The sequence below is a fragment of the Panthera pardus genome, unplaced genomic scaffold, assembly GCF_024362965.1.
Source record: "Panthera pardus isolate Hobbes unplaced genomic scaffold, ASM2436296v1 HiC_scaffold_21, whole genome shotgun sequence".
NCBI lineage: Eukaryota > Metazoa > Chordata > Mammalia > Carnivora > Felidae > Panthera > Panthera pardus.
In genome coordinates, this window is record NW_026526777.1 from 25019361 (window position 1) to 25032870 (window position 13510).

At 52.3% G+C, this 13510-nt stretch overlaps 1 protein-coding gene across 1 annotated transcript; it reads left to right on the plus strand.

Moving 5' to 3' along the window:
- The first annotated feature begins 608 nt into the window (after positions 1-608).
- AVPR1B (arginine vasopressin receptor 1B) lies at positions 609-8884 on the plus strand. Its single transcript, XM_019421833.2, has 2 exons — positions 609-1548; positions 5758-8884. The coding sequence occupies exons 1-2, from the start codon at positions 609-611 to the stop codon at positions 6084-6086; spliced, it is 1269 nt and encodes a 422-aa protein (XP_019277378.2). The 3' UTR covers positions 6087-8884.
- The last annotated feature ends 4626 nt before the right edge of the window (positions 8885-13510 follow it).

A 13510-nucleotide genomic window follows, 5' to 3' on the forward strand; every position in this document is an offset into this window, starting at 1 on the left:
GCGGGAACCAACCGGCGCGCCCGGGGCGCAGGGCTCCTGCTGCGAGCCCATAAAACCCGGCTCCGGGCGCTGCGCTCCCGCTGCCTCTGGTCGCTGCTCCCGGGGGCTGGCGCTGGCTTGGCAGGGTCATCCAGCACGCGACGCTGATGGCGTGGACCTCGCCTCCAAGCAAGCTTAGGGACATCCGCTTTCCACTTCCAGAAAAGTTGGGAGAAAGTGACTTTGGGGTGGATTGGGAAGTGGTAGCAGCTCCCCAGGCTTCTTTCCCTTCCAGAGGCCTCACCCTGCACAGCCCCATCCATTCTTCTTTTCCTGACACCCTGTCTCCCTGAGCCCTTCTCTCTCTCCTCCTAGGTCTCCCCTCCACATCGTCGATCAGCCTCTTCTCGTCCTTGTCTCTTTCTCTCTCCTCCCCTCTATCCGGAACCTCTTAACTATTTCTATTTTCACCATCTTCCTGCCATCCCCCTTCTCTTCTCTCCCCGTCTGAAACCTTTCCCTCCCCACTCCGTTTCAGCCATCAAACGTCTCCACTAGCCTCCACACCATCATAGGTCCTTCCCTCTCCCTCCTCCCCTCCCCTCCCCCCACCCCCAGCACACTCAACCATGGATTCTGGGCCTGCCTGGGCTGCTAACCCCACTCCCGGGGGCACCTTCTCTGTCCCCAATGCCACCACACCCTGGATGGGCCGGGATGAAGAGCTGGCCAAGGTGGAGATCGGAGTCCTGGCTGCGGTCCTGGTGCTGGCGACAGGGGGCAATCTGACTGTGCTGCTGACCCTGGGCCAGCCAGGCCGCAAGCGCTCCCGCATGCACCTGTTTGTCCTGCACCTAGCCGCGACTGACCTGGGTGTGGCCCTGTTTCAGGTGCTGCCCCAGCTGCTGTGGGACATCACCTACCGTTTCCAGGGCCCTGACCTCCTCTGCCGGGCCGTCAAGTATCTGCAGGTGCTCAGCATGTTCGCCTCCACCTACATGCTACTGGCCATGACGCTGGACCGCTACCTGGCTGTTTGTCACCCCCTGCGCAGCCTCCAGCAGCCCAGCCAGTCCACTTACCCTCTCATCGCCGCTCCCTGGCTGCTGGCTGCCATCCTCAGCCTGCCTCAGATCTTCATCTTTTCTTTGCGGGAGGTGATCCAGGGCACAGGGGTGCTGGACTGCTGGGCAGACTTCCGCTTCCCTTGGGGGCCTCGGGTCTATATCACCTGGACCACCCTGGCCATCTTTGTCCTGCCTGTGGTCATGCTCACGGCCTGCTACAGCCTCATCTACCACGAGATCTGTAAGAACCTCAAAGTCAAGACGCAGGCCCGCAAGGTGGAAGGAAGGGGCTGGAGGACTTGGGACAGGATGTCGCCTTCTGTCCCAGCTGCCGCCACACGGGGCCTGCCATCCCGGGTCAGCAGCATCAGTACCATCTCGAGGGCTAAGATCCGAACCGTGAAGATGACTTTCGTCATTGTGCTGGCCTACATCGCCTGCTGGGCACCCTTCTTCAGCGTCCAGATGTGGTCCGTGTGGGACAAAGATGCCCCTGATGAAGGTAAGTGTGTGTCCGTGTGGGAGGCGTGAGTGGAAAGGAGCAGGGAAGGGAGAAAGCAGGGCAACGAGAGGGTTATAAGGCCTTCCGGGCCAGGCAGGTAACAGATGAGTGAAGCAATTATGAAAGGGGTGGGGGTGTCCCTGTTTCATGTGAGAAGCTACAACTCCTGACCAGCCTCCTGACGCTGTGTGAGTATCTTTTATGTAAAATCTCCATACTTTACAATTTGGGCACCTAATTTAAACATTTAAAAATGACATGTGGCCTTAATGAAGCATGACTGTTGGCAGTTTTGGTCAACCAACTCCCAGTTTCATACATGAGCATTAGAATCATAGAATGACCGAGTTGAAAAGAATTTTCAAATTGTCCAGGATGACAATCTGTGACCCATTTGCTGTGTTTGTTGGTGCTCTTCCCTTTCGAGGCTGGACAAGACTTTAAACTCCTTCCCAACAACCACTTCTAATTAATTAGCATGTTGGCACACGACAACCCTGAAATTTCAAGCCTGAAATTTTAACCCCTTCATTTTGCTAATGGGAGAGAGAGGCTCAGAGAGAAAATGTGACTTGCCCAAGGCCACACAGCTAGGGAGTGGCAAAGTGAGGGGTAGAACCCAGGCCTGCTGTGTCTTTGTCTTTTTCCTTTACCCTATGCCTTGTTCATAATCCTGGCTCTGGAAGTGGTGAAGAGAGGGGACTTCCTCCTCTAGGTGAAAAACAAAATGGGACCCACCATGAAGACCATGTTCCAATTGGCACATGGGAGGCCGTGCTATTGTCTTTTTTTCTGGGGGGAGGTAGATGGCAGCCTCCTGAGCTTTAGATACTGCCAGATGGTCCAGCTATCTGGGGATGAGTGTGTACTCAGGAAGGTAGGGCTGTGTCTGGGCAGCCTAAATGTTGAAGAGTAGTGCTCCTCCTCTCCTAAGAAGAGTGCGGCATGGGGACACGTGCAAGTCAACCCATCTGGGTGTGGCTGGGGTGACTGTGTGTTCTCCAGTGCACGTCTTGTGCATAGCCTGGGATGTATATTGGGTACAGCATGTGACTGCCCTAGGAAGGCCCTGTGCACAGGTTTTGGAAGCTGGAAGCTTCCTGAGAGTTTGCTGACCAGCAGATCCAGGCTACCAATTCCTACCAGCCCTTAGGGTTCCCCCTTCCCTTGTGCTTTTGTTTCTAACCTCATTTTGCTCATCCTGGGACACTCTCAAGCCAAATATACTTTGCTTTTCTGGAGAGATTAAATAAGGGCCAGGCTGTTCATGAATTTAACACAACCCGGCAAGAGAATTGTGAGAATAATACCAAACTATTATGGTCCCATTTTATCCCTTCTTTTGGACATCCATTTGGACAAGAGGCTCTTTGCAAATTACCCTTTAAGCAATGAATGTATTGATTCTAACCAACTGTAGAGACCTCCCTGCTTTACTCACACACAGAATAGAAGGAGAGAGGGCTTCCTAGTGCCAAGCACATTCAGTCCTTGGTGGCCTTCTCTGCTGTATGTCTGAGTAATCCAAGACTCGAAGAGGGGAAAACACTGGTCCAAAGTGCCACTGCTAGTAAGAGGTGGGGCCAGGACCTGAGTCAAGGTCTTTATAGGTCAAGCATTATCCATGACATGGCTTTACTCTCAGTCCAGCTTAGCTAATGACGCAGGGTGGGGGGCAGGGCATAGTCAGTTGCCCCTTTATCAAGGAACCTACAAGAGGATGCAGACCCTGCCACCCAGCCAGTGCAGGCTTCCCTGCTTGCCTGCTGTGTCACTATGATCACAAGCCTGTCCCTCAGTACACGTCCCTCACCTGTGTACCAAGGGCCTCTCTGAGCCAAGAGAACAGAGACAAAGTGTTACCTTACAGACAATATGCTCTCTCAGAAAACCGGAAGCCCTTTGGGGCCCTTCTAGTTGGGCTGAGATCCATTACTTTAAACTTACTTTCCAGTACACCCAGTTCCTCTCCATAGCACGCCAACCTCCTGACCTCCTGTCCCTGAGTGTCTGGTTAGAGTCTACCTGTCTCCTGGGCCTTGCTCCTGCCCCCCAACTCTCGGCTGAGTTTCTGCCAAGACGCGGTGGCTGCCTAGGGTTGAGCATTGTGGGTCTGCCCTCAAGGGCTGAGAGGTGGAGCCTCTGTAGACTCTGGTGTTCATGGCACATCTCCAGGCCCTGCGTTGGGCCTGGCTTAGATGGGGCCAAATCAAACAGATGTTTCTCAGGCAAGGCGCTTGTGGAACCCCTCCATCCCTGGTCTAATCTAGGCACTAAATACGTATCGATAGAGTGGATAGGGTGAACACCACCCCGTTGGCCAAAGCAACCTCCCACAACTTCCGCATCATCCAGGTTTTATGTTAGCTGGGGAGCAGGCCAGGATGTAGGAAAAACGAAGGGGGATCTATTTTTATTGAGGCTGGTCCCTCCACTCCTGACAGGTACTCGCCCCTTGCCCTCACTTCTCTGCCTTACATGGGTCAATCCAGATGCCTGCAGCTTCTCACCCCTGTGATCTACGTCTTCTGTCAAATGTTCTTCCCTCTGCTTGGGCCGTGAGTAGCCACACCTAGGAGCACACCTATGGGAGAACCAGAGTATCTGAAGACGTCACAGTGCTTTACAGAGGAGGCAAAGGGCTTTGCCTTTGAGTGTGTTGGTTGAAACTTCACAGAGGTACAGGACTGCTGTCTTAGAGTCAGTAGACCTGGCTTCGAGTCTATGCCATAGCCCCTAAGCTTCCTTTAAGCTCTGACATTGCTTTCAATGATTCTATAGCCTCTGCCAAAGGGCAAGGTAATGCAGTGTGCAATCTACGCCTCATGTAACAGGGTGTGTCTAGCCAGAGGTCAAGGCCTGTCCCAGAAGCTTTCCTCCTGGCATGTGGAGCTCATGTAGTCTTCAGAAAGAATACTGTGTCTGGAAAAAATCTTACCAGTTTGCACTCTCCCCTTTTGACCGTCCAAGAAATTCATTTTTCCCTGCAGGATGGTCCATTCCCTGGGTATAATCTCTGAGGACACAGAACAAGTATTCATCCAGAAAGGGATGCTTGGGGGCCCTGTACCTGGAAGCTGACCTTCCACTGCAGTTGAAGATGATGCCATGGCACCTGCAGGGCAGTTAGACTCTAGATTGCCCACCCAGGTCCCCAGCAATGGCCTGGCACTGTCTGTGCTCTCATGCTCAATGACTGAGTGACAGAATGAGGGGGACTGTCCTTGAGGGGTCAAAGAAGACAGAATCCAGAAGACAGTGTGCACCTGTATCTACAACATAAATGAGATTGGGGGTCAAAGGGGCCTGAGCTTGGCCTAGAATCACAGGTATTTTTTATAGAAGTTTTCTCATTCTAGATCTCCATCCATGAGGGGGTTCAAGTTCTAGGTTTTGGAACAAAGACACTGTCTCCTATTTAAGCTGGTCCTGTCCCTCCCTGGCTGTGTTTACACCTTGAAAGTCAGCTTGGAGGGGTACCTGGGTGGCTCAGTCGGTTAAGCAGCCGACTTTGGCTCAGGTCGTGATCTCGCAGTCTGTGAGTTCAAGCCCCGTGTCGGGCTCTGTGCTGACAGCTCAGAGCCTGGAGCCTGTTTCAGATTCTGTGTCTCCCTCTCTCTGACCCTCCCCCGTTCATGCTCTGTCTCTCTCTGTCTCAAAAATAAATAAACGTTAAAAAAAAAAAAAGAAGAAAGAAAGTCAGCTTGGAGCAAACCTTAGCTCCTACCCTTACTCTGTGCTTGCAAACAAAACCCAGTGAGGTAGGACTCTGAAGCTGGAGTCCCAGCTTCAAGTCCCAGCTGTGCTGCTCTCTTTCTTTCTCTTTCTTTCTTTCTTCCTTTCTTTTTACTTTTTTAATGTCTATTTTTGAGAGACAGAGAGACAGACAGACAGACCATGAGTGAGGGAGGGGCAGAGAGAGAGGGAGACGCAGAATCCAAAGCAGGCTCTGGGCTCTGAGCTGTCAGCACGGAACCTGACACAGGGCTCGAATTCATTGACCGTGAGATCATGACCTGAGCTGAAGTCCGGTGCTTAACTGACTGAGCCACCCAGGCGTCCCGGCTCCTTTCTAACCAGAGAACTCGAGTAAGTCCTTTCTCTCCTCTGGAACTCTGTTTCGTCCTCTGCTCGGTGGGGGCCTGGACTCTCTCCTAGGTCCCTTCCAGCTCTGTGATTCTAAGGCTTCTTGTGCTTCTCTTTCTGCAGATTCAACCAACGTGGCTTTCACCATCTCCATGCTCTTGGGCAACCTCAGCAGCTGCTGCAACCCCTGGGTCTCCATGGGTTTCAACAGCCACCTGCGGCCATGGCCGCTGTGCCACCCGGACTGCTGCGGGGGTCCCCGGCCCCGGCCACGCCGGCAACTCTCCAGCCTCAGCCTCTCCAGCCGCCACACCACACTGCTGACCTGCTCCAGCGGCCTGCCCGCCCTCACCCTCAGCTCCAGACTCGGTGGGGGCCCTGGGACCGAAGGGTCACTGAAGGACTCTGCGCAGGTGGATGGGGAAGCCTCCACAGAGACCGGTGTCTTTTAGGGAACACGTTCCCTGAAGTCTGGCACGCCTGCGAGGCTAGTGGAGGGTCTCTGCTCATTTCAACACTGGGTGTAAAAGCCGGGAGGGCCAAGGTTGGAGTTGGGGGAGCCCAGTTTGAGGTAGGGTGAGGGGCCCAGAAGGGCTGCCCTACCCTTGGTGTTGAAGCTGCCTCTGGTGTGTGGGCTGCCCTTATTTGCCCCCAATCTCAGAGGCTGGGAGTCAGCGAGAGTCAAAACGTCTGCTTCCCTGACCCTGTGCATTCGCAGAGTGTCTGGGAACTCACCCCAGATCTCAGGCAGGCCGAGGACGGCCCTATCTGGGCCTCCACAGGGGGCAGGGACTCAGGTTGGTCTCCCACCTTGACCATTTGTCCCCCATCCTAATCTGACTAGCACACCCAGCCCAACCAGGAGAGGGGAGAAGTGAAAAAGTGTGAAAAGTATCCTGTTTCTCTATCTAGAGACTGGATTTGTTTGTTTGTCTGTTTGTTTTGTAGAAGGAGGCTTCTTCAATGACGGAAAGCGAATGGAGGTGGGTAGAGCAGATAGATCACCTTTACCTGCTATGCCCACCTGTCTAGTGAAGGGAGATGTGGGATTTAGTGCAGCATCTATAACTCGCAAAAATTCTGCCAATGCTCCCTGTACCATCCACCTCTATAGGAGGGGTGACAGGACAAAGTAGATGCTCAGTGGAATGACCCCCTGGGAGGGAGTATGAGAAGGACGAGAAGAAAGGAGCAGATGAAAACGGTCACAATAAAATGAAGAGTGGACGAAGCCTCCGAAGCAGCAGGGATTGGTTTCTTTTCTTCTTCCCCGAAGGGATCCACACTGCACCTTCCTCTGGGGCCACCCAGAGGGGACATCCGTACAGAAAGTGGGGCTGGATCATGGCTCTGGATTTCCTCAAGGCTCTTCAGAGCTTCCCTATGAACCATGCATGCCGCGATGAAGTCCGCAGCCCAGGATTTGAGACTCAGCTCTGCTTTCAGGTAGCTGCATGACCTTGGGCAAGTCCCCTCCCTTCTCGGGGACTCCATCTTCTGACCTGTTAGGACACAGATGATCTGTAAGATCTTTGCCAGCTCTAAACTGTCATGACTTTGCAAGACTACGCTCTATGGTGTTACAGTAGAGCCTTTCTAACCAACAGGCTCTAGAAGAATTGTTGGATTTTCATGACAATGATATTTATACCCTTGGACTCAATTCTGGTCATGATGGATCCCTCCATGGCCACACTGTCTACTTTTGGTCTCAATTCTGTGATGTTGAAGCTGGGAGAGGCAGTGGCGTGGGGAGACTCTGAGGCTTTGCCCTGTTCTTCCTCGTTACCTCCAGTGGGATTTAGATCATGGGGTGGTTTCCCCACCCTAATTCCGATTCTAATCTAAGGGATAGCCTTGATAATGGAAAGAGCATCAGCTGAAAAGTCAGAAGAACCAGATCCTGGTTCTACCACCACTGATGACCAACATGGGGAGAAGTCTGGCTTATCCTTCATCTCTGTTATGAGGGTCAAATAAGACTGTGGATGTAAAAGTGGTTGGTAGAGGCATGAGCTCTCTACTAATGAAAGGGGCTGATTATCTATCCTGAGAGCAGCTCTAGGGAACAGATTCTCTTCCCTCTACTCCTAAGGAAGCTGTAGGGAATGACTGTAACTTTGGGCTTTAAGAGGTCACTCAGCTCTAAGAAGCCTCCTTAGGCTTCCTTAAAAGACAAGAACTCAGTAAGCAAAGTGTCCCAAGCCTTCAGTGCTAAAGAACCAGAGAGTGGGACACAGACCCGGATGGGGCCAAGGCTCAAGGCAGATGTGAGGGCCCATGGTCTCTCTTCACTGCATTCTGTTGCCCCTGTCAGTTTCTGACATCCAGCCACTTCTTCCTTGTCCATCTGTCTTGGCAGAGCTGGGCTTAGGAGCCTCCCATGGCAGTATGAGTGCTGGAGTTTCTCCTGGCCTTCGTGTGTAAGCCAATGACCCTGCCCCTCACCCCAAATCCCTGTCCTTAGTGCCTAAGTAAGTACCGAGTAAATCATTGCTCATCATGATGACTGGGACACCAGCTTTATACTCCAAAGACCTGGGTTTGAGCTCTGCTCTCACTCCTTTTCTAGACATATGAACTTGGGCAAGTCTTCTAATCCCTCTGAGCAATGGTTTCCCCATTTATTAAACAGGAACAACTAACCTTGTTGGGGACGGGAAGGTTGTAAGACCATAAACTATAGAACACTCTACTGATGTTAGAGAAGATAACGATGCCTCTGGTGAGTGACCTCCAGGGTCCCTGTGGGAAGCAAGAAGGATGGTCTCTGCTCTCTCAGGTCAATCTCACTTCTGACAGCTAACTCCAGGCGAAATGGAACCATGCTGTCTCTGGGCTAGGCACTTCTGTAAAATATGTATACATCCTTTGGACTCTGTGAAATACAGTACTTCAGTCCCTTAGAACCATGTGGGAGCAAGGGGCAGAGGGTGGGCAGGGCAGAAGATGGCAGGAGGAGGTGAATTGGTGGACTGTGGAGATTTCTCAGAATGGTTTTTTCTGATGTATGGTATAAACCAGCAATTTTCCAGATGTCTATGTCTGTGATTTGTATGTAAATAAGTCTTTTATTTATCAAGGAGCTCTAGACTCAGCCCAGGCTGCAGTAGCTCACTTGGGGTCAAGAACCTGGAGATGCGGTTTAAATTGACCAATAAAAGTCCTTGATAACCAGGAAATTCCTGGGCATCTTTGTTTCCGAGGGGCAGTGACAATGAGATATGCAATATGAAATAAAATTTGCTCTTCTTCTTCTTTTTTAGATGTTTATTTATTTATTGTGAGGAGAGGCAGGGAGAGAGGGAGAGAATCCCAAGCAGGCTCTGTGCTGTAAGCACGAACCCAGGAACCAGGAGGCCATGATCTGAGCCACAACCAAGAATGGATGCTTAACCTGCTGAGCCACCTGGGTGCCCCAGGTTCGCTCTTCTTGAATGGGGTGGTGATGGGGAAGAGAGTTTGAGGGTTGGGGAGCCACCTTCTCCCACTTAAGAGGGAAACAGGACTGTCCTGGGATTTGCCCTGGAGCCACAAGGTGGCAGTGTGGAGCTGAAAGTGGGTCTGAGGACGAGCTGACCCACAGGAAAGGCTGGGAAAATCACCCAGCCTCTCAGCTCTAATACCAACTACCTTTTCCTTACAGATCTGGAGTCTTGGCTCTTCATTCGACCCAGTTGTCCAGAGATACCTGGACGCATGTTTCTCTGTCTCTAAGCTCATGGAGGATGTATTTGCCAAGAAAGGGCAGAGAACAAGGGCAGGGTGAAGGACTGAGGGTAGAAATTCCTGCCTGAAAATGAGTGTTTGAGAAAGCTAGTGGGACCTCAGAAACACAGATGAACGTAGTTATTATAATGTGTTCAGTTTAGAGGCTGGGACTTGGGTAGAAGGCCTTTTGGGAGCCCCTCTGGGCCCGGAAATGTGTCCTGATCCCGGAAGCAAAAAGCCTACTGATGGTGGGCATAAAATACCTCCTTACCCTATTGGGTCTTGTTGGCCAGTGATATGGTGCGGCTTATGGAGTTCTGCTGGAGTCATGGTAGGAATTTGGATGCTTGATTCTTTACACCAAGAATCCTTCTTTACACCAAGACAGGTCATGTTTATTGTTGCCCACTGTATCGTCCCGGTTCATTATTGGTATGTAATCAACGATTTACTCGTTGCCAGCAGAAAATCAGTTTCTCTGCATCTTGTAAGATAAATTTGGAGAGATTTTTAATCCAGTCCACACTCATGGAGGAACCCAGAGTGGCACAGCACGGTCCTTCCCTGGATGTTCCGATGACATACAACATGGGAGAAAGTGACTTCATTCTGCTGGACACTGAGTTCCTCAAAGAGGTGACTACTCGGGTGACCACTCATACAGATTTACACAGCTGACCTTCTAAGATCACGGAGGTATTACATACAATAGGGACATTTTATTTCTAGCAACACGGATAACAATGAATTTGAGGATCACTTCAAATTATTAGCTGGCCGCAGTCATCAGCTTGTTGGCCCAAACTCCTTAGCACATGAAATCAGCCCTCCCCTTTCCTTATCAGGGTAACTGAAAGTCAACGGCACCATCAAAGTTCAATCCAATCTCTGTTAGTCACACGTTCGACTCTATTTAGAAACAGCACTCTCCAAGAATGCCTTCCCTGGACGAGCGATTGGGGCAGGTGCTAATGTTAACCTCCACGATGTATTTATTTGCTACAAATGTCATAGCTTTGAAACCAATTGTAGCAGAGTTCATTACAGATTTTAATCAGATGGTCAGTGGCATTCAGATCTCTGTGCCCCCCGACATCAATTCCCTGCTCCAGGAGGCCTAGGACAAACACTTCTCCATGCAGCTCGGTCTGGCTCAGTCCCTGGGGCATTGCTGGGGAGCCTGCAACAGGTAGACCTGCTCCCTTTCCTTCTGCCTCTTCTCCCATCAATTTATTTTTCACCCTTCTTTCTAAACTGAGGTCAGAAATCACCCTCTCTGGGACGTTTCCTTGGATGAAGTCTGATTTTAACATTCCATACCCAATCTGCCCAAGCAGTTAGAGGCTCTGCTCTCACTGCTCTATGTCAATTCTCTTTTGTCACATGTCTGGTACATGCTCTTGCCTGTCCCAGGGACTAGGTCCTAAGTGCCTTGACCTCACCCACCTGATGTTTAAGTCTTCTTTTAACATGTGCTCCTCCCAATCCCAGGGCTTTCCAGAATCCTGCAGAAAGCAGGCACTATTTCAGTTGTGCCCTCCCCTGGTGTAGGAGCGGTCTCAGCCATGTCTCCCCCCCCCCCCCCCCCCCCAGAGGCATGGTAACTCTTGTGAACCTCTTCAACACACCCTTGATGTCTTTTTTCTTCTTGTTAAAAGAGATCAATAAGAAATAGAGTTTCATTTCTAGATACAGAGACAGTGTTGCTGGTGTTTATTTTTCATTCTGCCTCTCTAATCAACAACATCTTTTTTTTTCCTTATTAAGAAAAGCTTCCTGGGGCACCTGGGTGGCTCAGTCGGTTGAGCGTCCAACTTCGGCTCAGGTCATGATCTCACAGTTCGTGGGTTCGAGCCCCGCATCAGGCTCTGTGCTGACTGCTTGCTCAGAGCCTGGAGCCTGCTTCAGATTCCGTGTCTCCTTCTCTCTCTGCCCCTCCCCATTCACGCTTTGTCTCACTCTGTTTCTCAAAAATAAATAAATGTAAAAAAATTTTTTTTCAATAAAAAAGAAAAGAAAAGAAAAGCTTCCTAAGATGTCTTAGTCCATTCCAGTTGCCATAACAAAATACCACAAACTGGGTGGCCTCTAAAAAACAGAAATTTATTCCTTGCAGTTTTGGAGGCCAGAAGTCCAAAATTGGGGTGCTGGCACAGTTGGTGAGGGCCCCCATCTGGGTTGAACTTCACATCGGTTGTATTCTCACAAAACAAAAGGGCTAAGGAGCTCTGTAGGGTCTTTTTTCACAAAAGCACTAACCCCACCTTCATCCAATCCCACCCCCTCCATCCAACCCCACCCCCTCCATCCAACCCCACCCCCTCCATCCAACCCCACCCCCTCCATCCAATCCCACCCTCTCCATCCAATCCCACCCCCTCCATCCAATCCCACCCCCTCCATCCAACCCCACCCCCTCCATCCAATCCCACCCCCTCCATCCAACCCCACCCCCTCCATTCAATCCCACCCTCTCCATCCAATCCCACCACCTCCATCCAACCCCACCCCCTCCATCCAATCCCACCCCCTCCATCTAACCCCACCCCCTCCATCCAATCCCACCCCCTCCATCTAATCCCACCCTCTCCATCCAATCCCACCCCCTCCATCCAATCCCACCCTCTCCATCCAATCCCACCCCCTCCATCCAATCCCACCCCCTCCATCCAACCCCACCCCCTTCATCCAATCCCACCCCCTCCATCCAACCCCACCCCTTCCATCCAATCCCACCCTCTCCATCCAATCCCACCACCTCCATCTAACCCCACCCCCTCCATCCAATCCCACCCCCTCCATCTAATCCCACCCTCTCCATCCAATCCCACCCTCTCCATCCAATCCCACCCCCTCCATCCAATCCCACCCTCTCCATCCAATCCCACCACCTCCATCTAACCCCACCCCCTCCATCCAATCCCACCCCCTCCATCCAATCCCACCCTCTCCATCCAATCCCACCACCTCCATCTAACCCCACCCTCTCCATCCAATCCCACCACCTCCATCCAACCCCACCCCCTCCATCCAATCCCACCCCCTCCATCTAACCCCACCCCCTCCATCCAATCCCACCCCCTCCATCTAATCCCACCCTCTCCATCCAATCCCACCCCCTCCATCCAATCCCACCCTCTCCATCCAATCCCACCCCCTCCATCCAATCCCACCCCCTCCATCCAACCCCACCCCCTTCATCCAATCCCACCCCCTCCATCCAATCCCACCCCCTCCATCCAATCCCACCCTCTCCATCCAATCCCACCACCTCCATCTAACCCCACCCCCTCCATCCAATCCCACCCCCTCCATCTAACCCCACCCCCTCCATCCAATCCCACCCCCTCCATCTAATCCCACCCTCTCCATCCAATCCCACCCCCTCCATCCAATCCCACCCTCTCCATCCAATCCCACCACCTCCATCTAACCCCACCCCCTCCATCCAATCCCACCCCCTCCATCTAATCCCACCCTCTCCATCCAATCCCACCCCCTCCATCCAATCCCACCCCCTCCATCCAACCCCACCCCCTCCATCCAATCCCACCCCCTCCATCCAACCCCACCCCCTCCATCCAATCCCACCCTCTCCATCCAATCCCACCACCTCCATCTAACCCCACCCCCTCCATCCAATCCCACCCCCTCCATCTAACCCCACCCCCTCCATCCAATCCCACCCCCTCCATCTAATCCCACCCTCTCCATCCAATCCCACCCCCTCCATCCAATCCCACCCTCTCCATCCAATCCCACCACCTCCATCTAACCCCACCCCCTCCATCCAATCCCACCCCCTCCATCTAACCCCACCCCCTCCATCCAATCCCACCCCCTCCATCTAATCCCACCCTCTCCATCCAATCCCACCCCCTCCATCCAATCCCACCCTCTCCATCCAATCCCACCACCTCCATCTAACCCCACCCCCTCCATCCAATCCCACCCCCTCCATCTAATCCCACCCTCTCCATCCAATCCCACTCCCTCCATCCAATCCCACCCTCTCCATCTAATCCCACCGGAGTCCCCCCCCCCCCCCGCCCCATTAATCCCATCATCTTGGGGGTTAGGATATTAACAGATGACTTTAAGGGGCCACAAACATTCAAATCATAGCAGGAGAGGAACAACAAGAGCCAAAAGGTGGAGGGACACG